Source organism: Cydia pomonella, chromosome 1, assembly GCF_033807575.1.
Source record: "Cydia pomonella isolate Wapato2018A chromosome 1, ilCydPomo1, whole genome shotgun sequence".
In the NCBI taxonomy this organism is placed as follows: domain Eukaryota; kingdom Metazoa; phylum Arthropoda; class Insecta; order Lepidoptera; family Tortricidae; genus Cydia; species Cydia pomonella.
In genome coordinates this window covers 39,335,075-39,362,490 of record NC_084703.1, presented here as the reverse complement: position 1 = coordinate 39,362,490, position 27,416 = coordinate 39,335,075, and the positions used below count along the sequence as shown (strand labels likewise).

General features: G+C 36.9%; 2 protein-coding genes across 4 annotated transcripts in view; both read left to right on the top strand.

Moving 5' to 3' along the window:
- LOC133522822 (1-acyl-sn-glycerol-3-phosphate acyltransferase alpha) overlaps nucleotides 1-27,416 on the top strand; it is a 57,218-nt gene that overhangs the window by 6,543 nt on the left and 23,259 nt on the right. Inside the window, exons 1-3 of one of the 3 annotated variants that reach the window (XM_061858294.1) lie at nucleotides 11,562-11,709; nucleotides 20,985-21,096; nucleotides 27,186-27,295. In XM_061858294.1, the coding sequence (XP_061714278.1) occupies nucleotides 27,206-27,295 (90 nt within the window). In that variant the 5' untranslated portion in view covers nucleotides 11,562-11,709; nucleotides 20,985-21,096; nucleotides 27,186-27,205. Of the gene's footprint in view, nucleotides 1-11,556; nucleotides 11,710-20,984; nucleotides 21,097-27,185; nucleotides 27,296-27,416 lie in introns of those variants that run through there. The other 2 variants (XM_061858286.1, XM_061858300.1) reach the window with 2 other exon arrangements.
- On the top strand, nucleotides 46-4,614 carry LOC133522867 (leucine-rich repeat-containing protein 57-like). Its single transcript, XM_061858333.1, has one exon. The coding sequence runs from the start codon at nucleotides 514-516 to the stop codon at nucleotides 1,228-1,230; it is 717 nt and encodes a 238-aa protein (XP_061714317.1). The 5' UTR covers nucleotides 46-513; the 3' UTR covers nucleotides 1,231-4,614.

Sequence of the window (27,416 nt, the reverse complement as noted above, 5' to 3'; positions counted from 1 at the left end):
TGTTCACGCCTTCGCGCCTTATACCCCGTTTTTTGTCGGTATTTGGCCCGCGTCAAAGGAGACGCGAAGCGCGAACTTGCAAGACTGCACACTCGCAATCGCTTCGCGACGCGATTCGCTCACGAGTCGGTTAATCTGTCCTTCTATGGCGGCTACTTGGTTATATTGGGTGCGAACTTGATCAACCAAAAATCAATTTGATAGTTCCCAGTTTGAATCAGTGCCTTGCCGCAAACTAAATCCGATCAGCTGACGCTTCGGCGCCATCTTGCCGCGAACCAAACTGCGAAATCGCCGTGAAGTTGTGCGAGTATTTCCATTCTCTGTGCAACTGACTGTGACAGTTACCGTTATCTTTGTTATCTCAGACGTCATTCTAGGAGCACGAAAAAAGTTAAAATATTTTCTATATTTATAGTTTTCTAATACTTATTGGGACCTCCAGTTATTCTAAATTATAAAGTAGCAAAAGTAGTTATAAGTGTATATCAAATGCATTAACAAGACTAAACGATGGGAAACTCTGGCTTAAAGCAACATTACGATATTGCATCCAAAACGGGTGTTTTGCAAATATCGGATCATAAATTAAAAGATATACCGGTAGAAGTTCTCAGTTTGAGTGATATTTTGAGGAACTTAGATTTATCCAAAAATAAGTTGGTACATTTGCCGGATGATATAAGCAAGCTGAAGAATTTAAAACAACTTAATGTCGAGTCTAACAGATTAGAAACATTGCCTAACTCGATAGCGAATCTGAAGAAAATGGAGTTATTCAACGCTTCTAACAATGTGTTATTAGAATTGCCATCGTCCTTCTCAAACTTAAGTAACTTGAAGCAAATCTACCTAAACAATAACAATTTCAAGCAGTTTCCAATACAACTACTGGGGCTGAAGAATTTGGATGTTGTAGAGCTTTCTCACAACAAGATTACAGGGATACCTAGTGGCATGTCTCAATTATATGCGGCTGAACTGAACTTGAGTCAAAATGAGATTTCATTCATCAGTGAAGACCTCCACCAGGCACCAAGGTTAAAAATCTTGAGATTGGAAGAGAACTGCTTGAGCCTAGATGCAATTAGGCCAAGTTTGTTGCGGGACTCCAAGATCCATACTGTAAACTTAGACGGCAACCTTTTTGAGTCTAAGCAGCTGGCTTCTATGGAAGGCTACAATGAATACATCGAAAGATATACTGCAATGAAGAAAAAAATGTTTTAAATGTCTTTCAGTGTATTGAGCTAGTATCTTTGATTTTGTTAGTATAGCACAGGTTTTATAATGCACTTTACACAAACTGAATTCAACTACATTATGTTATTGTCATCACTCACACTTAGGTTTCTATGACTCCTTCAAAAAGCTGCTTCAGTGCCCTCAAAGTTACACTCTCTGTTTAAAACTTAAGTTAAACTAATATCTAAGTCTGGTCTAGATTTTGTTGCTAAAAATTAGTATGCAAAGAAAATAGATACATTGTAAACTCTATATAGTATCACTCAAAAGACCAGTACCCCTAGTGTAAATAAATTCGATTTCCAAACGTGACGTACGCATTTGCGTTTAGTCTCATTTTGTATTGGATTTCGAAAGAGCGCGCCAAGCGGGACGTTTTGGAAACTCAAAATCCTATACAAAATGAGACTTAACGCAAACGCGTTCGTCACGTTATGATGTCGATCAAAGTTACACTAGGGGTACTGGTGTTTTTTGACACTATAGAGAGTTTTCGTTTTATAGAAATAAATTATTATTAAAGTAAATCAAATATAGCCAACAAATGTCGACTTTATAGGGAGTGAATTGTTATATTGAGTGACGATATATGGAGTTTTCATCACACTTGCTCGAAAAAGATCTTATGCAGGTGGGCTAAAGGACTAAGGCCTATTTTGTTCCCGCAGGAGTTATGGATTGTGAAAAAAAAGCTATCCCTAGGGAGTCATAGCTTTTTTCTTCAATTATGTCACTTATTCATACAAACCAAGTAGCATATATGACTTTTACTTTTAAAATACTGACATTAATAATTTAATATTTTTACATAATTTTCAATCGTGGCTGAATACCAAATAGGTCTGCACCTTCGATGCCTCACCTGTCAAGAAATTAAAAAATGGCAGACAAATGTTTGATATGTCACCATATTTAAGAATTATTTCGCTTAAAGTTTAGTTGTTTCTTGGCAAGTGTGATGAAAACCATCATGTGTAACTCTGGGGGGTAAGAATATTGCAAACTCGGGTCCCTTGTATCCAAAATTTCACTTACCCCTAGTTGCACAATGTACTATTACACTGTATATACCAGATAGTTTTGTAAAACTTTTACTTGCTCTCACTTCTCTATATATCAATGGCTGGGTTCATGTGGGTCTTAATAATTATGTTAACTGAAAAAATGTACAGTAACAATCTGAACCTTTTTTTTATTATTATTAAAGCTTTATTTGTTCTACAGTCAGATTGTTGTTATTTGTTTTTTTATTTCTTTAACTTTGTTTTGGGGCTGACTGCAGATCCCATCTGCTGGGTGAAAGCCTCCTCACGTTTTCTCCACTCATCCCAGTCTTGGGCTTTTTGGAGCCAGTCTTTTCCTGCGACCTTTTGGGCCTTCTTTGGAGCCTCCGTCCTGCCGGTCCGGTCCATTTTGTTGCTACTAATGTTCATCTTTTGTCTTTATATCTGGCTACATGACCTGCCCATTGCCATTTTAGATGAAGAGCTTGTTGAAGAGCGTCCGTAAGTTTGGTCTTCTGAACCTTACCGCTTTGTATTATTAAACCGCAATCAGAATATGATTTGGCACATGTCATTTACTGTCAATGGTAGAGTGTGCAGATAAATGAAAATACTTATTTCGGCTTGGAAAAAACATGAAATTCATTATATTTTTCGTTAATTTAGTTTTATTTGAATAATTAATGGAATGAATATTCCACAATTCATATTTTATAGAGAGATAATTGGACAGTGTTATGAAATAACTAATAAGCGATCAAGCGACAGTTAGTTGAAATCGAGAAAATGAGCTCGAAAGATTTGAAATTTGAATCAGTTATTGTAAGTTCATTTTTTAAGCAAAAAAGTTAATTTTCATATTCATATTCATAATTTAAATAAATTAAAAAAATAACACCATACCTATTCAAGTTTCGAAGTTATTCATGTTTTTCCCTTTGATACTTTATTGCACTAATACTGCGATGAGGTTAATTTATTTCGTCGTAGCGAACTATGAGACATATATTGTCGCTTGATTCTTTAATGCAAATTGTTAGAGGTGAAGTGAATAATGGAATAAAATAAAATTCCATAAATTTGAGTAAATAGTTATATTCTAAATAAATCAACAACAATGTTTTCCTCCACAATGATTAGGACTAATCCGTCTAACAATTTAGTTTTGTACTGCAATCAACTTTTTTTATAAATGTCAAAAAAATCAGCATAAATGGCAGAATTGGCGTTCTAATTAATATTAATTCATTATTACTAGCCAGGATTACACACATTATAATATAACAACTTAGTACGTAACAACGTACTTAGTTCTCATTAAGCGAAATATCCTGCAATTTAAAATATGTAACAAGGAATTAAACGACACCATAGGGCGGTTAAATCGATATTGCGTTAATAAATCATTAAAACGTTAAACCAAAACGAATTAACAACATCTTTATGGCGTTTAACTCGTTTTTGCGATTTAGAATATACGCTTATTATAATTTGTAAAAGTAAATTGGCGTTCAATTCGTTTTTACGTAACGAGTTAGTGCATAGGGCTATACATATTTTAACGTGTCGCTTGATTCTACCCCTTAAAATAAGGCTGTAAGCATGATTTTTCCACAAAGAAATAGTCAATATTATTGATTATCACATTTATATCCGACCTGCATTCATAACTTTTTTTTCGGATTTTGGCGCTTAGTTCGCTATTCCATAACACTGTCCATTAGTGATATAACGGACACAGTTGCACCATAAGGGTTTTTGGAACGGAACCCCTGACTGTTTATTGTTGCCATTATCTACTAGAGCCTATGTAATCCTCATTGTTCACGCCATTTCGAAAAATTTGGCGCGAGATTTGGCGTTCTTAGGTTATAACTTTATTACATGGAGATGACAGATGACTCCTGTCACCCTACCCATCGAGTTATAAATATTAATTAAAGCTTAATATAACATGATCTGAACATGATGGGTAGTTAATTTGATAAAAAAATATAAGTATATAAATTATACTGTACAGTAATCAATTGAGAAATGCAAACCGCCGAGCCCAACTGAACTGGGAATGCTTCGCTCGATTTTGCTTGATCAGTCAATAATTATCTGGGCTTGCAGTATGAATGTTATTATCATAGATTGACTTATGACTATAATTATAAATAATGTTGTGCTAACAGTACTTTTGAATCGTGTTCTGATTTTGGTTGAGTAATAATATAGACTTGCCGTGACTCATAATTGGGGCATGAACAGTGAACATGTTAGTATTATTTAGTGATGTTTATTACTATGTAACAGTCATTTACACTTATAAATAATTATAGAGTAATTTATTTATTGTATTAAATGTGATGTTTCAAGGGGACGCTTGTTTCTTGCTTTATGATTATATATTTTCAGTTCTTTGTTGCGGTTCTTTGAGGTTCGGAAGTTGGTGCCCAAAACCCATTTCTACACTCTTCTTTCCAAAAGATTGCCGCCCCCAGGTCTAGGTTACACAGCTATTCAGGGACGAATCATGCTGTCCCTTTCTAATGAAGCGCACTATCCCATTCGGCGATTTAGGGTTGGCAAAATGACATCAAGTTGTGCCAACCCTAATAATTGCTCGGAGCACTGCTAATCCAGACGGAGCTTAGAATGCCCGAAAGGAGAAGTGTCGCCCCACTGGTTTTGCCTTAGAAATATATGAATAAATAACTATATCTATTATTTGTTGAGCCTGGCAAAGACAGAGTACTTAAAACATATATTAACTAGGGTTAGGAAAATTAGGGTTGGCAAAATAATCTACTGTAGGGAACCCTAAAGTCACCGTTGGTGCCCAACTTCGCTCAAGTAAAATATTCATAATTTTACCAAGAAATAGATGTATATTGAATTTACAACATATAATCATATAAACCTTAAATATAGTTTTAAAGTAAAAAAATCTAAAAGATTCTAACTTTGCCATCCGTTCCAACTTCGCCAAGTTTTTTTTCATTCTAATAATTATGCTATAATTATTCCAAATCCTAAACGAATTAAATAAACGTCCATGATACAAGTTATACTGGAGTTATGATTTAATGCTAGTTGAGTGAGGCGAAATATTGACTTTCTTTCTGCGATTATTCGCTATTAATTTCAGCATTTTGATCTAAGTAACTTACCTACTTAAAACTTTTTTCTATAGGTAAAATATTTTTTAAAATAATTATGTAACGAAAGTTGTGTAGTTTTAGAATGCATGTAAGAACTGGTGACAGAGCTAAAATGGCTGCATTACCTATATACATAAACTTCAATTGATAGAACATTTTAAATGAAATATTAATTACCCTGAGCATAGCGCATACTCGTAGCTTGCCTCGATAAACCATAATGAATGTGACCTCGCTATTGGAAGCAACTTAATTGTACTAAGTAGTTAATTTCATTAGACCTAATTATGATGCACTATTGTTTAGGTATATAGTAAACGCCCCTATAATGGGACTGGCACCAGTAATGGGATGGTATAGACAAATCCTGTAAAACAAGTATTTACCATCAGTTTTCAAGCGCTGGCTAGATTTTACCATTAACAAGAGCCAAAGAGCTGCTTAAGTATAATTTTTCATTGGTATTTGTTAATTTTAAAATTAATGACGCCATACATCCCACGACTGGAGCAAAAAAACCATAGTTTTCATTTGTTAATAATATTAAGGCGGCGCGTGCGTTTTCCTCGCCTGAGCGCGCCGCCTCAGTCGAGTCGAGGCACGTCATAAAGCGGTAGAAATTTTACAGGTGTTGGTGAAATATCAAAATTACTCCAAATTTTCTCTTAAATGTTCCATGATTGGTGTGGTTAACATATAGGGCCAATTACATCCACATGCTAACGGGACCGGTGCATGTTGGGCCCGACATCGGGCCTGAAGGCCTACCGCGAACATCGAAGGACACAGGACAAATGTATGGTTAAAAGGTGAGAGTCAGAATGGCGGGTGTACCTAAATAAAATTAAATGAAAACCATACCATATTTTTGTACCTAATTTGTACTATTTAGTACCTCCTTTAAAAAAATTGTACCTCACGGTACTTAAAGTTATCACCAAAACACAGTACACCCGCCATCCTGACAGTCAGAATGGCGGGTGTACTTTATTAGGTAAAATTTTTTTTTAATGGAGGTACTAACTAGTACAAATTAGGTACAAAAATATGGTATGCTTTTTATTTATTTTTACTTAGGTACACCCGCCATTCTGACTCTCACGTTAAAAGCGTAATTCATATTCCTACAAGTTTCCTATTAAGAGAATATTCCCTGACAGGGTATAAGCGCTAAATCTGGGTTCAGTAAGGACAAATTAATAAAATCCTTATTCAAGTATAACTACCTTATAAATACCAAAACACTTTACAAAAAACCAAACTATTCAATATAAAACAACTATACACTTATACTACTTATATCTTAATAAATCCTAACAAATAAAATACATACAAACATTACATTAAGAAAACGAAATTTTAGACATTGGCTGAGAAATACAGACAAAATTAAATTATTTAAGCACAGAACAGGATACGGCAAAAGAAACATGTCCGAGGGAGTACAGATGTACAATAACTGACCTAGTGTAGTGAAAAATTGCAAATCATTAAAAATGTTTAAAACCAAGTTGAAGAAATATATCAGTGATAATGTATATTAAGTATCGTCGACTAGCTGGATGTGATTGTAAACCACGTATGAAATTGTTTATACGAGTAGTTTAAGCTCATTGTAAGCGAACTTTTGTTCTTTATGAGTAATAAAAAATCTTTAAACCCATTTTCTATAGCATGTATATTATTTGTAGAATTTAATATGCTTTAATGTGGCCTTACACTATATTTTCATAGAGAACGTAGATTTAGATTAAAACACAAATTTCTCCAGGGAGATATACATTTTCCATGATGGCTGCGATTCCCCGAGGTCCCCAAATGTCAAATGGTGTGGGCATGAAAATGGTGCCTTTAATTTATTTCAGGGCTGTTCCAGAGATTTCGAGGTTGGTCCTATTCCGACTGTGCTAATATTTAGAGTAGCCTCTTCGAAATCCTCTGTTCTCTAGGCGGTCTTCTGTCTAACGTGTTTGTACTTAATTCTAAATAAAATGTTTTTAGGGTTCCGTAGTCAACTAGGAACCCTTATAATTTCGCCATGTCCGTCTGTCTGTCTGTCTGTCTGTCCGAGGCTTTGCTCCGTGGTCGTTAGTGCTAGAAAGCTGAAATTCGGCATGGATATATAAATCAATAAAGCCGAAAAAGTCGTACAATAAAATCTAAAAATTAATTTTTTTTGAGGGTAAAAACGTAAAGTGGGGGTGATTTTTTTTCGCTTCAACCCCACAGTGTGTGGTATCGTTGGAAAGGTCTTTCAAAACTAATAGGGGTATTCTACAAACATTTTTTGATAAAGTGAATATATTCGGAGATAATCGCTCCAAAAGAAAAAAAAATGTGTCCCCCTCCCCCTCTAACTTTTGAACCATAGGTCCAAAAAATATGAAAAAAATCGTGGAAGTAGAGCTTAAGAAAGACATTAAATGAAAACCATAGCGGACATGATCAGTTTAGCTGTTTTTGAGTTATAGCAAAAAGTTTCCCCTTCATAGTAAAAAGACTTACTTTAATTAGGTATACTGATTATGCAAATTTGCCTATTTGTTTAACTCGCGTGAAAGGTACCGTTTCATCCCTTGGTTAAAAATTTACTATACTTTAAGCTCCAGTTTAGCTTAACCCTACACTGAGCGTGGCCCGACATGCTCTTGGCCGGTTTTTTGAGAATAGTTTGTATAAGTTTGATGTTATTATGCTTATAGGTGTATAATTGCTGATATCTAAGGCATCTCATTTTTTAACCGACTTCAAGATTTCAAAAGAAGAGGTTATCAATTCGGTTGTTTTTTTTTTTTTAATGTTTGTTACTCCATAACTCCGTCATTTCTGAACCGATTTTGAAAATTATTTTTCTTGTTTGTATTTATATATATACAGATTGGTCCCGTTTTTGTCAAAACTCAGTTCTGATGATGGGCTCCATGAGGAATCGAGGGAACTCTTCAAATGTGAAAGGCATATATATAATGATTTTTGTATTTTCTGTAACAAATTAAGTATTTACATTTAAAAAAGTGACATTTGATGAAGTGGAACTGCTGATGATGATCAGAATGGAACTCTTCAACGACGCATAGTACACGTTTGGCGATTTCTCCTCTTCGCTGTGTTTGTTAAGTAAATTAGATTTTCAAGACAAACTTTTGTCAAGTTCGAGTTCTGACGATGGGGTCCATGAGGAATCGAGTGAACTCTTCAAATATGAAAAGCATGCATATAGTGATTTTTGTATTTTCTTTAACAAATCAAGCATTTACATTTAAAGAAGTGACATTTGATGAAGTGGAACTGCTGATGATGATCAGAATGGTACTCTTCAACGACGCATAGTACACGTTTGGCGATTTGTCCTCTTCGCTGTGTTTGTTAAGCACATTAGATTTTCAAGACAAATTTTTGACAAGTTTGGGCGTGGCCATATGTCCACGATACGGCGCCGTAAACGTAAAACGACGCGGTGTCGCGTCGGAGCGTGGCACGTTATCCACCGTGCGAATATACGTTGCCGCGTCGTGAAAAAACACCGCAGGTCGCGCCGCGTGCCGGGCATATTAACGTTGCCGTGTTGAGTTGAGTAGATGCACGGTGTGGTGCCTCGTTCGATTACGACGCCGCAGCTTCTCGTACATCTTCAAAATATTTTGCGATCGCGCGCAACCACTCTCTGTATTAGACATGTGTAAGTAATGCGCGTAACATCACAAATGAGATATCACTCAAACGCGTAATATTGCAATACGCATCACTCCGAGAAACCAAGCATTACTTCAAACATCACTCGAGCACATGACTGGCCGAAGCGCGCGTAAACTCGTAAAGCATCAATATAGATTGACGCGCCGGTAGTCGGTACGAAAGGTCCGTTCAAATCTATATACAATCCGCGTAATGTATAATGAGCAATGAGACGTGATGGTGTGATGTGTGATGTTTGTTTGCCATGCTATCATTACTTTGCTATCCCGCTCGCACCCGCACTCACTGCTCGCTCGCTCTCATTCCGCAATGCTTTCGGAACACTTCGGATCGGTCCGCTCGGCCGGTCGGTAGCAGTCGCATTTGAGTTATTGCAAATTTCATTAAATTGATACGATAACGCATTTTTGCACCTGCAATCGATTTAAAACTAATACGTTACCATAGAGCTTACAATGTTTTTAGTATTTTACCTATAAGGATGCGGCTAAATGATAATTCGCTTGCGAGTTTGAATTTGACGAACAAAAACGTATTTACTGTTTATTATTGTTGTGAAATGTTTGGTTTGGTTGACTTTCGCGGCAAACTAAATTAAGTACGAGTAAAGTTACTTTAATTTAATAGTGAGCTAGTGTTTACAGTACATTCGTATCAGTATCATATCATAATTTTATTAATATACCCAAATAAAAATACTACCATGTGACTCTCGATGGCGTTATCTCATTAATTAACAGATATTTTCTTTTATTTTTTATCTATGATGCATATTTTACGACTATAAAAATAAAAACATTAACAAAAACGATATATCACATGGCGGTGACAAAACGCAATGCGTAATAGATCGACGCGCCGATATGATACGCCCTAGAGTCCTAACACTCGCTGCGTAATGTAGTTGGTACTGTGATGAGTGTGACGTTGCCATCACGCGCGCGCCCGCGCGCTGTATTCGTTCGGGCTTCGGTTCGGGTAAATGTTTCGTTTCGAGTGATAAGTGATGTGATATCTCAGTGTAACATTACGTTTTAGAAAAAGTGATGTGATATAGCATTACTTTTTGAAGCACTGTTTCGCGCATGTCTACTCTGTATCTACGGCTCCTTAAGAGGCTGTCAACACCCAATGTCCTTGAAATTGATGTTACTTAAACAGTTTTTTAAGAAAGACTATTTGTTTTATTCAAGTAAGAAAAATATATGTTCATATTAATTATATTTCAAAGACCGTGGTTGTACTCGATACATGATTGAACGAAATGTAACATGCGACAGTGCTATCTCATTTACTCCGATACAAATAGACAGTGTGCGCGCTTTAGGTATTGACAGCCTCTTAAGGACAGCGTTACCGATACCTATACTTAAAGCCAAAAACATAAGTCGCATTAGAATGTATTGCATAAGTAGGTCTTACGAGTACGAATAGGTATGTTTCTATTGGATTTTACTGGGTTAGTCATTCATTTTTTACGGCGGCATAAAATGATGACCTAATACATGCCTAATACTTACGACAATACCTTTTATAACGAACCTAATGCTAAATCGAATTAATGGTGTGTTGCAACCATACGTACGGTCACGTCTGAAAATATAGAAACAGACGACAAAGTGCCAAAAATATGTATACACCTTAATTTATGGGCAATAAGGTCGTGTATACATATTTTTGGCACTTCGTCTGTATCGATAATTTCAGACGTGACTGTACGGTCACGTAGTAGATATACCTTAGTGGTTACAACCAACTGATCTTTTTTCCTTGAATAACGCACAAACAGCAGTACCTAAAGTTTTATAGGTTGGTGTGCTACGTTGATAAACGCAATTTTAGTGCCTTTTCTGTATTTTTGTTTGTGCAATAAAATATTTGAAATCTTATCTTAAATGAAAAAAAATGTTGATCAAGCCATTTCCGTCATTAGAATAAGGTGGCGAGTTTTAAATAAGGTAGGCGTGAAAGTGAAACGTTGTCCTCTCATAGAAAATTTGAATTGAGCGCGTTTTTCTACTAACAAAATGGGTTCGCCAGAGTATATTTATGAATAAGTTTTAAGATGTTTCGATCACTGCTGTCCCACTGCCCAGTTCTCGATATCGATATGCAACCGTGGTGTTTAGGTTTACTGGCCAAGTGGGATTTGATTATGGAAGTTAAGACAATTAACTAAAAATTGTACCAGTAATTTTATTAAAAATAATTAGTTATTAAACTTATTAAAAAGAATAACAGCGTTTGAAACGCTTAAACACGTTTCTTGAGAATGATAAGGAGACCTATTCTGGTAGAACAATTGGTGATGGTTTTGATATTGTTATGATACGACCGTCTTGGTGATCGGTGTTTATCTCATGCATGACAAGGTCGTAAAACGAGATAAGGTCGTATAACAAAACCGTAACATATTGTTAAATCAGAATAGGCCTCCCGATAGCTTGTGGTTGTGTTTGGGTACGAGAGAGCGGCCACAATCAGTCACATTAGTCAGTCGTCGGCTGTTGATTTTAGTACACGTGATAGGTACAATCATCGCGACGAATGTGCGTAAACTCGTCACTTACTTAGTTTATTATTTGTTTTTGACGGAATAAGGATCTCAGTTTGTACAGGTTAGTCATTTTAATGTATTCTTTTCATACGATCATAATGTTATGGCATTTTTGTTTTATTCCATATCAAATTTGATTTTTTAGATGTTAGAACTTTGTACTTAATGTTGTTCAATTATAAATCTAATGGTGATAAATATAATGTACATATAAAATTAAAGAGTTATTTTATAGTAATGTTATATAAATTAAAAAGTAATTACATTGTTGCACAAAGAGGACATTATTGGACAGAAATTATATTGTAAGACATTGGTTAGTAATGGGTTAATATTCCCTATAAAAATAAAATAGTGGACCCATACACGTGTATTTTATTTTTATGAATTCACGTGAATTCATCATTTAGGTCTTATCAATGTTTCATTTATTTACTTACCTACACAGTTGTTGACAGCAATTTTAAATTCGACGACGTAAAAGTGACCCGAGTCAATGTCAATTAATCCTAAGGTAACTAGCCTCTGTAAATTATGTAAATATTCATAAAGAAATGTTTATGTGGGTAGGTATTAAAGTTGAGAGAGAGGTTATTGAAGGAGATAGAATGTTGTATTTAAAACAATGCTGAAAGTTTCATGTTTATTACCGACTGTTATTGATGTGTGGACTTTCTTCACGATAAAATACATATATTTATTTCCCAGAGTCACAAGTAATGAACGTTTACTTTGTTATTAAATAAAAGTACCTACCTACTGTGCCATGCGATTATACCCGGTGAAATTATCCAACTTCAACGCACTGAAAATCTGGATCCGCTCATGCACACATCCCTTAGGTACAAGATTTTTTCCGCGAGAGTAACGCACGGAAATTCAGTATTCATTAAAAAATAAGTATATTATCGAAAGTAGGAACGTATAGTTGTAAGGTTCAATTGTTAAGTTTTCGGATGTTTTGACAATACGACGGTAGAAAAGTTTTCTTATATACCTACCTAGCGTAACTATTATATACTATCAACCATATCAACATACTATTAGTCCGCGGTGTAGACTTATACGGCAAATGATGATGATGATGGAATTTCCTATTCAGGGTTCGTCCTTTTGACTTACAGACGATTTAGGAGGGGGGCCCAATCAAAAAATTTATGCAGTTTCGACTTAAGGCGGGGTGGCCCCAAAAATTATATTGATAAGTGTATAGATTATCCATTTCTAACTTTTATTATGAGGGGTGTAGATTTATCCATATTTACCTACTTTTCTGGATCAATTTTATTTACCACTATTATTTATAAGATTTATAAATACTAACTATTTATTCTACTGTAGGAAGACTGTAGTGTAGGTTAGGTTAGGCGCAGTAGGTACTTACTATTACTTCTTCTTCTTCCTCGCGTTGTCCCGGCATTTTGCCACGGCTCATGGGAGCCTGGGATCCGCTTGACAACTAATCCCAAGAATTGGCGTAGGCACTAGTTTTTACGAAAGCGACTGCCATCTGACCTTCCAACCCAGAGGGGTAAACTAGGCCTTATTGGGATTAGTCCGGTTTCCTCACGATGTTTTCCTTCACCGAAAACCGTACGTAAGTTCCGAAAAACTCATTGGTACGAGCCAGGGTTTGAACCCGCGACCTCCGGATTGCAAGTCGCACGCTCTTACCGCTAGGCCACCAGCGCAGGTACTTACTATTACTTACTGTATTAATTTTGTACCGTGGTAATCACAATAAACCTGGTTCTATTCTATTCTAATTGCATTTACCACCTGTATTTTAAGTGGATACATTCAAATGGTTGCCGGTTGTTTGTTCCTATTCGATATCTATTAGTGTTCTTACTCAACAACTTACACTTACTCAAACAATCTTTTTGTATACTGCAGGTACATGAAGGTGCATATATAATTTTAAATATCTTTTGAGGACATATTAACTAGCTAATGAAACATTTTTAGCATTACACACATTAAACAGATTTAAAAAAATACGGGGTACGAGTATGCCTAATAGCGTAGGTGTACCTAATATAAATAAACGTAAATTTATTCAATATTCCTAAGCAAGTGAAAAGAATACAACAATATTGATTCGAGTTCTTGGCTATATGCGCGACTGTGGCGCCCGTCTAGCAGCTACAATGTGGTATGAATATTAGTGCTCACTTTTTTGCCATGTTGTGCGTTGTGATCGCTTTTAGTTCGATCAGCGCAAACAAAGCACATATTAAATATGAGGTCAGTTCAATATCATTTTATCTTTGCACTCACGCTGAGTCACGTGGAAGGTTCAGGGATCAGAGTGCGTAGACAAGATGCCAATCGTTAATGCTCCGTGGCGTACGAAACGCAACTGTCTCTGTCGCACTAATGTGGATAGGGAGAGATAACTACGCTACGAAACGTGAACGATTTGCATCATGTCTACGCACCCAGTAGTGATGATCGTTAATTTACTTATATATTAGTTAGAATCGAATACCTTATCGAGATACTCGTCGCATGCTCATGATGCAAACATCACAAGCTCACGAATCAAATTTATGTAACTAAGTGGACAATATTGCGATTTTCCAACAATGTAAACAAATTATCTACGAGGAATACGTCGTCATTTGCTTCAATTTAATCAAGGCAATAATAATACTTAGACACTATGGTTCTGCTGTAGGTAGGTATAATATGATATGAAACAGATCACTAAGTGAAACAATGAACAAACTATTTTAACTGTAGCTATATTGCTAATACTTATTCCATATTAAAACTATTAACTAAGTTGGAATTTGCAGATAGAGTTAGACCAAGGTAACTCTGCAGAGCATAGACTGTGCAAGTGTTATTTATACATCATTATTATCGTATGGCTTTATCCTCGTTATAAGCATTTTACATTATAGTTTTTATATCATAAATCTATATCTAAGTTTAATAGCCAATCCCTGGCACCCGCTGTAAGCTCATAGAGTTCTTCAACTCTTCCAGCATACCGTCTCCGAGGACACTCTTCTACTATATGCGCAATTGTTTGGTCCGGCGCACCGCAGTCGCAACCAGGCGAAGTCTTGTAGCCCCACTTGTGCAGAGTATGATTACATCGGCCAACTCCCGTCCTGATGCGGTTGAGAGACACAAAGATCTTCCGTTGCTCATTGAATCCTGGTGGCTCTTTAGTTGGATCCAGGACAGCGTTGCCTAAGCTCTGTGCATCCCATTGGTCTTTCCATTCTGTGGAAATACTGTACGTTTCGGGACCCTGAAACTTGCGGTTAGACCAGAATGGTCTGCGAGATGGCAGCCTCATATTAGGGAGATTGTCTAACGTTCTCCTTATGGGGAGCGACGGTTTTTGTGCTTTCACCCACTCTCTAGAGGCGGCGTAAGTTCTTCTTAATTCTGGTGGCGCAATGTGGGACAATACTGGCAGCCATTGAGAAGGTGTGGGCATTAGGTTACCAGTTATTGTACGCATAGCTCTATCGAGGTGTACGTCGATTTTGCTCGTATGTGCGCTTTTGTACCACACCGGAGCACCGTACTCCGCTGCAGAATAGACGAGGGCCAAGCTGGAAGTACGCAGTACACCTCCTCGTGCACCCCATGACGTTTCCGCGAGTTTGTTTATTAGGTTTACCCTACTTTTCACTTTCTGGCTTAAGCTATCTAGGTGGGGCTTGTAGGTAAGTGACCGGTCCAGAGTAATTCCCAGGTATTTCGGGGTAAAGTTATGCTGAAGCTTCTTACCACAAAAAGTAACATTAATTTCCTTACTTGCCAAACTGTTGGATAAATGAAATGCGGCTACCTCCGTTTTAGTGGGATTTGGGCAGAGTCTCCATTTCACGTAGTACTCATTTAGGACTTGAAGATCTCGCGTGAGCGTCGCTTGGCCAGTTTCGAAGTCCCTGGTCTGGGTGGTGAGGGCAAGGTCATCAGCATAAACAAATTTATCGCATTGCGTCGGTGGCATATCACGCGTGTAGATGTTAAAAAGCAGAGGAGCCAAGACCGAGCCCTGCCTTATACATCATAATTACATATTAATAACACTTGCACAGTCTATGCTATCGAAATCGCTGTTGTATCGTTATTAATTATTATCTATCGTCTATCTTAGCTGCAAGGAATAACTGCGTTTGGGAAACTCATCTAACAAATCCGTAATTAATTAGGTGATAATGTTTAAATGAACAATTCATTGATGAAATCTCATAAAAATACTGCGAATTCTCTAAAGTTGTGTTTGTTAAATAATCCGTCTACTTATATAATTTTTCATCACCTCCTACTTTATGGAAGCCAGTTAAAATGTGCATAAGCAAGTTAGGCCCATTTAGACAGCGCGCGAATCCGCACGCGAGTTTCATTACGTTGCGGTATTTGACGTCGACTGAATTGGACGTAACCTCAATAGTCCGCAATGTAACTAAAATCGCATGCGAGTTCACGTACCGTCTAGATGACCCATTACTCGGTAATAAAATCGATTCGATTGGCAAGATATTTTACAAGTGCAGAAATAAGCACTTTCCATACCTATGTAAGTATATTGAAAATTTAAAGGACCATATATTATGTTATGTACCGTAAAACGTTGTACAATAGGTACACGTGCTAATAGTTAATTCGCAACTCCCTTCAGACGCATTTTAATTAATCACCACTCGTTGCGAATTTCCTACTTTCCGCACTTGTGTCGTAAATAACTATTCCAAAATCATTGTAATAGTTTCGACGCGACACCCATAATAAAAATAAGTACAAAGAGATTAAATATCATACCTATTTTAAACATTTCTTACTCTAACCGGGTGTCAGTACCCCTAGTGTAAATAAATTCGATTTCGAAACGTGACGTACGCGTTTGCGTTTAGTCTAATTTTGTATTGGATTTAGAAAGAGCGCGCCAAGCAGGACGTTTTGGAAACTCAAAATCCTATACAAAATGAGACTTAACGCAAACGCGTTCGTCACGTTATGATGTCGATCAAATTTAAGGTACTGTACCCCTAGTGTAAATTTAGTCGATAGCGAAACGTGACGTACGCGTTTGCGTTAAGTCTCATTTTGTATGGGTTTTTGAACAACGCGCCAAGCGGGACGTTTTGGAAAGTCAAAAATCTCATACAAAATCACACTTAACGCAAACGCGTACGTCACGTTTCGCTGTCGAAAATATTTACACTAGGGGTACAGATGTCAGTAGAAGTCATAGTGACTAATTTTGCGTTTGAATACCTAACGATACGAACTAGAGAATGGTTAGATATACACTGGTAAACCCCACTTTGTCAGTACAAAAAAGAAAATGGCTCGCCAAACTAAACTAAACTAAAGCCCTACCCCACCATCCTCGAGGATTTAACAACTGGAGGCCCTTGTCTGTAATTTTCTGAATAAAACCGTCTTCCTATTTTTGCGGGGGAGAGGCCTGTCAGATATATGACTACGTAACCATATCAGATAACAGATAAGCGTCAGTCCATATAATACATATGATGTGACCATTGGCCGAGGTTTTCGACAGAGGGGTAAGCTCTTAAAGGCGACTCCAGTTGTTTAATCCACCAAGCTCACCTTGTATAAAAGACGTCTGTTGCATTCAAAAACTATTTCAACTATTAACTGTTAATCTCGCGTATAACGTATAGAATAAAACCAAGATAAGTTGGCAGCGATTTAGATAGCCCAAACGGTGCACAAGTTATTTTAAACGTCAAAATTCTATGAAATTATGCCGTTTACTTGACACTTGCACCGTCTGGGCTATCAAAATCGGTGCCAACTTATCTTGGTCTGACTGTAAACTGGTTTCCCAATGCCGTTGTTATGGGTCATGAAATGGGGCAAAGTTGATTTCGTAAAATCTAGCGATGGCACTATTTTCGAGGACGCCCATTGTACAAACCAGTAGGCACCATAACAATACGAGTAATAACACAAGAAAATTCGTGATTTGTCAAACAAGACTAACATCGAATATAATTATGTTATATGCATAGTTCATTAATAGGTATGTTACGTTTGTTTGTTATGTGATTACCTACATATGTGTTTATTTTCTTCATGTGGCTTATGTTCAAAGTTCAGCACGACATAATCATAATCTCATTCCGGATCATGAGTTCGCATATCTTTAGTAATAATTAAATAGCTGATACAGAAATACTTTTATCCCATTTAAATTGATACAAATTAAGCTGGATGTGCTCGTAAAAAAATTATATAAGTTTCTTGACATATTTTCTCGTACTATTTCAATTGTCTGCACTTAAATCTTTGATATTTGGGTAATAATATTACTATTTGTTCCTTTCTGACTCCTCAAAAGCATAATAAGTTACTAATATTTTGACGACTTGTCTGGCCTAGTGGGTAGTGACTCTGCCTATGAAGCCGATGGTCCGGGATTAAATCCTGATATGGGAATTTATTAGTGTGATGAGCACGAATGTTAAATAATAATAACGACAGGCCGATATCGTCCGGCGAACTGGTAGTGGGTCCCTTGAGTAACGGTTAAGTATTTAAAAATATTTATATTATTTATCGTTGTTTAAGTACCCACAACACAAGCCTTATTGAGCTTACTGTGGGACTTAGTCAATATAGTAATTAATAATGTAATAATGTCCTATAATATTTATTTATCGTTCTTTAAGTACTCAGAACACAAGCCTTATTGAGCTTACTTAGTCAATATGTGTAATAATGTTCTATAATATTTAGTAACGATTGGCACGTTGGCTACGCGGGCTGAAGGGATACAAAATGAAAAACTATAAGGGTTCCTAGTTGACTACGGAACCCTAAAAATCGGCCAAGAGCATGTCGGGCCATGCTCAGTGTAGGGTTCCGTAGTTACCATTGTATCAGAATGGCTTCACGGGAGCTATTAGTAAGTATCATGATGTGTTATCTAAGCCTCTTTTGGAGGTATGGAGTATTTCTATGGAGGTATGGAGATCTATGAAACAGCCAAGCCATAGTTTTTAAACCAAGGTGTAGGGTTAGTAAGTCAGGCCTAGTGGCTTGGCTTTTACTGAGACCTGATAACTTTTTTACAGAAAAAAAGGCGTAATAGCTAGTTAATGTTGGTCGCCATTTTACGTGAACTGTTTTAGTGGGATTACATATTCTTGCTTAAATTGAACAATGTTGACTTTACTATGAGAAATGGAACAAACATCCATCATTATTTAAATTTAAGTAGACAGTGAGATATGGTAAAATAAATAAGCAAATAACAGCACACGAACTATGGATCCAATTGAGAAATAAGTACTATATGATGATTTACAATAATACAATAGAAAATTACCTAATCGTATTGGTACCTACTTCCTGTAAAACATAATTATGTATTTACTGGAGATCGTCATACGTAGAGTTCGTTTAAACTAAATAGAGCGGTGGATGAAAATCAAAAAGTAGGTATGTGTGATATATGTAGTTAGACCAAGCTAAGTTGGGAGCGATTTTGATAGCACAGACTATGCAAGTGTTATTTTAAACGTCAAACTCGCCGGAAATATGACATAGAGAACAACTTGAAATACAAAGTACAAAATCCTCTGTGATGACTGTGACCCATCCATTTGGTCCATTCAACCTGCGCGCGGTTAATGCTAATTGTTAATATTATACCTATACCTACAGCTGCGAATGCTTCAGAGTGCCATCGTCCACAACTCCACACTATCCACTGACATTGCGTAAATCTCAATGCAAACACACAAGGCCACCCACAGACGGGGTTAATCCCCCTAAAGTGTGTTACATAAACGGGGTCAAAGTTGTTTTTTTAACATAAACTTCGTTAAAAGACATCTTTGTTTGTAACGTGCGTTAATGTTTATTAAATATTTACTTGTTAACTTGAGCTTTGTTTTAAGATTTCTACAAATACAAGCCATATTGTGTTAGGAAATACATACCGTGAAGTTTAACGTACCTATTATAAGGGTTTACAATTTGTTTGAATTTTTATGCCATGAATTGTTGTCATTGCTGATTACTAATTTTCTAATAAAAGTTGTGTCATATTCAATTATTCATACCAGATATGCTTAAATATAGTAATGACATTTACCGTATAGGTATAGTAATGACCTTCACGTTCACTTGCAAGGATACCCGCAACCTACAGTAGGAATGAAGGCCCAACTGCATACAAATGATACATGTCTACACCTGCGTAACGGATTCCCTGCACGTATGTGACGTATACTCGTATGTGATACGACACGACGCCATGCACGAAATAAAGCCCCAGAGAGTTATTAGAAAAGATATAGATAGCAGTATTTTTTTTATTACAATTTCTATTTAATAAATGACATAGAAACTATAAAGAGTTGGTAACTTGACTATGACGCCACTTTTCACAGTTTTCATATAAATTCCATAATGGCATATCGTTTTGACAGTTCGAAAAAGGAACTGATTTGACTAATTAGGCGTTCTATTCTATACCTCAATGACTTAGGCAAATAAAATACTCTATTATGATTACATATGTTGATAGGGGTGTTGACACAGATCTGTTTTTGATTATCAGTCGTTTTCCACGGCGTTAAAATTCTTGAACACAGTCGTGTTTAAAATTCCATCCTTCATTACACCCCCAATAGGATAATTCCCTAGGTAAATATAAATTAAGGTTATATCTAGGAAACTAGGTAGGTATACTTATGTTATATTATCTGCCAAATTTCATGCACATAAATCCGGTTGGCTGTTTTTCGTGTGTTTAATCATGATAATTTTATTGTGTAGGTATGTTTAAGTTTAATACGATTATCTTATTTATCGATGTTGTCATATGTCAATTGTAGTTGGTGTGTGGTAATTTGGCATGACTTGATAATTTATTTTCAAGATAAGTATACTAACCTACTCGCTTAACACACCTAAATATCCTTTACGATGACGATGAGTAAAGTATATAAGTAATTGGTTGTATGAACTTTTAGAAAAAAATATCTTTTAATACAGTAACGTTATACATTAGCGTTTGCGTCAAATCTGGTAGGTAGTTCTGATTTTTTGCAGACTTGTTCATGATATTGGCCGTTTGAGTAATCCAAGTTTGTGACCTCGAGCGATGAACGCAACTTTCTCAAAAATCGAAAAAAACTATTTCGACTTTTACTCAGATGTAGTACCTTTTCAAGACGTTTAAAGTAAATTAAAATTGCCACAATACAAAACTAGAATTGTCTCTGAAGTGATAGTTTTCGAGATAAAGCCTTTAAAAGTTTATAATTTTTTCGAACTTGCATTAGTAAGGTAATTAAGTGCAGTGAATATGGACTTTTGTTTCAGGCGATGTCGCTTGGCAAGATTGTTCCTTAGGTCAAGCAAAGCTGATTTGGTACCAAAAGGGGATTCTCTCCAGGTCCAATCTATATATTTCTTCCTGCTCTTAGCAGCTAGTGTAAGTTATATATAATTTTCGTAAATAATACACCAGTACCCCTAGTGTAAATATTTTCGACAGCGAAACGTGACGTACGCGTTTGCGTTAAGTGTCATGTTGTATGAGATTTTTGACTTTCCAAAACGTCCCGCTTGGCGCGCTGTTCAAAAACCTATACAAAATGAGACTTAACGCAAACGCGTACGTCACGTTTCGCTATCGACTAAATTTACACTAGGGGTACAGGTTTAAGTTTATAATTAAATAAAATATAAAATCAACCAAATGAGAGTGAAAGTTTGTCTTCTTCTCTTCTTCTTCCTCGCGTTGTCCCGACATATTGCCATGGCTCATGGGAGCCTGGGGTCCGCATGACAACTAATCCCAAGATTTGGCGTAGGCACTAGTTTTTATGAAAGCTACTACCATCTGACCTTCCAACCCAGAGGGTATACTATGACTTGTGCGGATTAGTCCGGTTTCCTCACAATGTTTTCCTTCACCGAAAAGCGACTGGTAAATACCAAATGATATTTCGTACATAAGTTCCGAAAAACTCATTGGTACGAGCCGGGGTTTGAGGGTGAAAGTTTGTAGGAATAAAAAATAAAAACGATCAATTTGTACCAAAAAATTACAAAAACGCATGGGACAAGCATTAAAATATTATATTCATACTTTTAAAACGACAAGTTAATTGTTTTTTTAAACATTTTTAATATTCGACTTTAATTAATGTTCTATGGAAATCGTCATCTCGTTGAAAAGCTTTATCTCGTAATCTATTTGGTCTACAAAGACAATTCTAGTCTCGTATTGCAGAAGATTTAGTCTACTTTAAAATGTTCCGAGAATGTACTATCAAAAACTAGTCCTTTAGAGTTATTATCGCCCAAATTTGAAAAAATTGCGCGATAGGTATAAGTATTCGCGATTTTTCGATTTTTGACATAGTTGCGTTCGGCACTAGAAGTCACAATAGTACATTACGATGCAAGTGCGAAAAATAGGAAATTCGAAACGAGTGGCGATAAACTAAAACACGACCGAAGGGAGTGTTTTAAATCGACACGAGTTGCGAATTACCTATTCGCACATGTATCGTACAACGTTTTACAGTACATATGGCCCTTTAAATGTTCGACACAGTAACGTAATATGCTAATATTCGCAATAGTGCGGTAAAGTAGCACCATATGTACTGTAATAGTACATTGTGATACAAGTGTGCTAAGTTGGTCATTACCACACGAGGCGATATTGTGCGCGCGAGATGCAAGCGAGCGCGCAATAAGAAAGCCGATGTGTGTAATGACCATAGCACACGCGTTTCATACGACGTTTTTCAACATACTTGCGAGGAAAAAATAAACTTTCATTTCAATCAAAATTTAATTGTTAAATCGGTTAGTATGCAGTGTTGCATCTGTCATACTGCCTGCCGCCCCTCGCCCCGCCGCCGGCGGCCGGCCCCCCCGCCAGTCCACGTTGTAAAATCTACTCTACCAATTTAATAAGGCTCCGTTTCGATATATATTATTAGCAATCAGTTACCTTCTTAATTCAGTCGTATAATATAATGAAAAAGCGCGACTGTTATAATATACTGAAAAAGCACGCATGTTTAATATCTAGGATTATAAGCCAAAAATCAGTGGAATAATAACGCTGTTTTGAGCAAGTGTGTTGAAAACTTAGATTATTCATTGGGTCAACATCATTAACTAGTCTGCAAAAAATCAGAACTACTGGATTTAACGCAATGTACGGGGTACTTTTAGGGGACAAGGTTACTGGATTATTTTAGGGTGCATTTTCGGGCAAAAAATATGTTTTAAATTTAAAGTATGAGAAAGCTGAATTTGTTTGTAGTTTCGTAGTCATACCTACTTATGTGTTGGTTGTAGAAATAAACTTTTAGTGAAAATCTGGGGGCTGGGGTAAAAAAAAAACGGTTGGAGAGATTAGTGTTCAAGAGTGTCACGTAAAGAATATAGAGCACTAATTAAATAATATTAAACGGTTATATTAAAAGTGTCAGAGTCCAATAAGTGATTACTGCTTAATCTAATTTTTTCCTATTTTATGAGTTGCGCGAAGTTACAAAACAAGCTAGAAGAGATTAGCTGAGTCAAACAATCAGCACTTCTTATCGTGCACATAAGTAATCATCGCGAACTTTAATCCGGATTCATCGAATGATAACCACAACAAACTAAATTAATTACCAGTGCATTGCCCGATTAAGTAATACATACTCACTGCTTTTACAGAATTAGTGGATTATATTAATCATAATAATAATATAGATCAATCATAATGATCAATAACAACGACCCCACGGACCCGAGTACTCCCGAGAGTCGGTCAGGGTCTCCGTCTCCGACGTGTTTTCGTCGGTCGGAGTGGACCCCAAGGGGACCCGCAGGACTCTCAGCTCTGGCTTGCCTTCATTGGCCGTCCAGAGAGGAGTCGTTAGAGCTAAATGCTCCAGGGGTGGAAGTGAAAACTTGCATAAGACGCGAGTTGGCACAGTGGTTGTTATCAGCCACTGGGTAGAAAGCGGCGTACACCTCTCGACACCCCTGAGCCGCTCACACCGCCGGTGTTGCTCCTGGTCGTCTTCACGACGGCATTTTCAGGGGCCCATCTAGTGGGCGGCGAGTCACCGCCTGCCTCGATAACTAGTGAAAACATTGTTATGGCAGGTGTCCGGACGTCTTTGCAATAACCCAGTCTCATTATCCTCCCAAACTTCAATCCATAGACCGTTATACTGTTCACTTTTATTACAATAGTCCCAATGCCTGCTTCGACCGGTTCATGGGTGTCTATTGTTGCGCCAGTGAATGGGTTCCAGCAGGCGTTCTACATGACATTAAAGCTCTCCAAGGGGCCTCTACGTGTTGGATCTATATCTCCACGCAAGCCTATCAACAGACCGGGATTTATAGGCCCGTAAAATCCAAGGAGGTACAAAAATATAGATCATAATTGATGGTTTACGATTTAATGTTAGGCATTTTTTTCACTGTTTCACTCTCGGGAACACTCGGGTCCGTGGGGTCGTTACACCCCAACAGCTCGCCACAAGCTGCCCTGCTTATTTATTTATTATTATCATAAGTAGGTATTTATTATCCAAAAGACCACCTGTGGTCTGAAACATAGAAAAAATCTTAATTTATTAACTGTGCATAGTGAAGTCAAAAGGGTCGTTATTTTACGTTTACGTAAGTGGTTCATTGTTTATCTACGAAGCGGGTTGAAAGTTATATTATATGTTTTGACGCTAGGGAGTTTTAGCTATCAAATACATACATATTTTTTTTAGTATTCGCATTTTAAATAAGGTTCAAAGTGGATATTTCGTATATTTTGCACTCTAATATCTAACTCTCGATTCCATAAATGTCGATCCTTTTAGCTCTGTTAACTCAATTGTACTATAAAAGTTATGTCAAGAAATATACCTCTGTTATTAGTTAAATATAGTAAAATACACGTGTATTTTATTATATCGTAGATATTCGAAATGAAAAGCACCCCATGGCCATTTCTCTTTCTCATTACTTTTCAGCGCCAAAATCTGGTCGGTTCGTCGGTGGTCCGTGCAATTTTATTTTAACTTAGTGTTATGTAAATCGTCATGTTATTTTTTTTTGTATGAGTTTGTCTACTGTGTGTAATTTATTTCGGTTTATTTTATGTTTCTTTACTTTTGTCTTTTACCTTCTGTGATTATTTATCTCTTGATGGTCACATCGGAAGATCAGCGCTGGAAGTCGCCAGCAACATCATGCTGAGATGAGGCCATGTCGTGACACTTTATTCTCACTATGTTCTCTTTTATGTATGCTTATTGCGGTGAACCCGATTATTGACTGTTTGTGTATTTACGAATAACAAAATTTATTATATTCTAAAATATCTTAACTTTATTGAAAATATTGAAATGCGTGCTTTTCATCCCTTGGTTGACAATCTACCATTATATTATTTCATGTACAATACAAGTATTAAAATGACTGAGTCGAATGTTGTTACCAGTACCTACAAATATAGATAAAGGCCACTCTTTATAACGTATAAAACAATTCAATACTTAGTCGGGTTACAAATAGTTCTTTAAAGTTTGTAGTTAGTTAATTAATGTAGTTAATAAAAAAGCTTTAGTTGTTGCACTTTTGATTATTTTCCACCACACCAGCTGGTAAAGGCTCTCTTGATTGTGCGAAAACTTACGAGAAAGTTGCATTTTATGAGGGTTGATAGAAAAATTCGCGGCCTGGCCAATACGATGGTGAAAAAATAGGCAGCTGAATTCAAGCGTGGACGAGATAGTATCGCAGATGACCCTCGTCCCGGGAGGCCAACAACGGTGACTAACACGGACAATGTGGCAATTATATGCGAAATGATAATGAAAGACCGGCGATTAAAGGTGCGGGAAATAGCTGACATCGTAGGCATCTCTTATGAATGAACCCAAAATATTATAGTCAACGAATTAGGTTTTTCCAAGGTGTGGGCGAGAAGGAAGTGGAACAAAAAATCGCTCGCCGTACTAATTCACGTGAATGTCTAGACCTGTATGAAGCCGATACTCAAGACTTTTTGGACAGATTTGTAACTATGGACGAGATGTGGGTCCACTACTATACACCAGAGACCAAACAGCAATCGAATCAGTGGGTTCGTCCTGGATCTCCGCCTCCCAAAAAAGCCAAAGCAATTTTGTCGGCCAATAAAGTCTTGGCATCTGTTTTCTGGGATGCAAAGGGAATAATAATGGTTGACTATCTCCAGAGAGGTAAAACTATAAATTCCGACTATTATTGCGAGTTATTACGCAGATTACGCGAGGCTCTGAAGATAAAAAGACCTAGAATGTTGACAAAGAAAGTTATCTTCCACCAGGACAATGCACGTGTTGACACGTCACTAAAATCGATGGCGGAGATTGCCAAATGTGGGTTTGAATTATTGCCCCAGTGCCCCACCCACCCTATTCACCCGATTTAGCACCATCGGACTTTCATCTGTTTCAAGCTGAGGTGGATGCCTATTTTGCCTTCAAAGAGGAAAGCTTCTTCAAAAGTGGTGTAATGGCTCTAGAATCCAGATGGAACAAGTGCATTCAACTCGACGGGGACTATGTAGAAAAATAAAAATATATTAAAAAACGTCTGTTTTGTTTTTAATATTCAGGCCGCGAATTTTTCAATCCACCTCGTATCCACAATTATCTGATGCAAATTTTAAGTTGTTTTCTTATGCTAGCTGGTAGAATTGATTTTAAATGATCATTTCGAATGGTAAATATTTAATTGCGTTCATTTACGTTTGATTTTGTATGATATCTTACAGTTAATATTTTGTTCGGGTTGGCGCGGTGAAAAATTTGGTGTTTCACTTGGGGGCAAAATTTGTTTAACCCTGGCGCCTTTCGTGCAGGGATTTCAACCCGCAACGCTCAAGGTTCCATTTTTCGAGCCACTCGCTACGCTCGTGGTTCAATTTGGAAAGCTTTCGCTTGCTCAGGTATCAATATAAGCACGAGAGGTTAAACAACAACTTAGCCCCATTGTAAAACAAATAATTATTGTTTACATGTGAGATTTCATTTTTGTAAGAATTTGTATTCAATTATATTTAGTCGTATCTTATGTCTTCTTCTTCCTCGCGTTGTCCCGGCATTTTGCCACGGCTCATGGGAGCCTGGGGTCCGCTTGACAACTAATCCCAAGATTTGGCGTAGGCACTAGTTTTTACGAAAGCGACTGCCATCTGACCTTCCAACCCAGAGTGTAAACTAGGCCTTGTTGGGATTAGTCCGGTTTCCTCACGATGTTTTCCTTAACCGAAAAGCCACTGGTAAATATCAAATGATATTTCGAACATAAGTTCTGAAAAACTCATTGGTTCGAGCCGGGGTTTGAACCAACGACCTCCGGATTGCAAGTCGCACGCTCTTACCGCTAGGCCACCTGCGCTTCATAGTCGTATCTTATGTATATTTAGAAAATATCAGTGTTTACTTGGACTATAATTTTAATTAAGTTAATGTAGGAGATTTTACGATATACTGTATTGTGTTGTTTCAGAGCTACGCACCAGCCCCAAGATGTCGGCATTCAACGTTGTGCTGGGGTGCGTGATGGCGCTGTTGATAATCTTGTTTACAACAAGCGCTATCGCCCGATATTATATTAAGGTACTTAATGCTTCATTTCATTGCCCTAATTAGGTTCTTATAAATAAAGCCATCGTTGGCGTTTCACATCACAATCTACAAATAAGCTTAACTGGTAGATAAAGTGCTAAGTTTGCAGGTA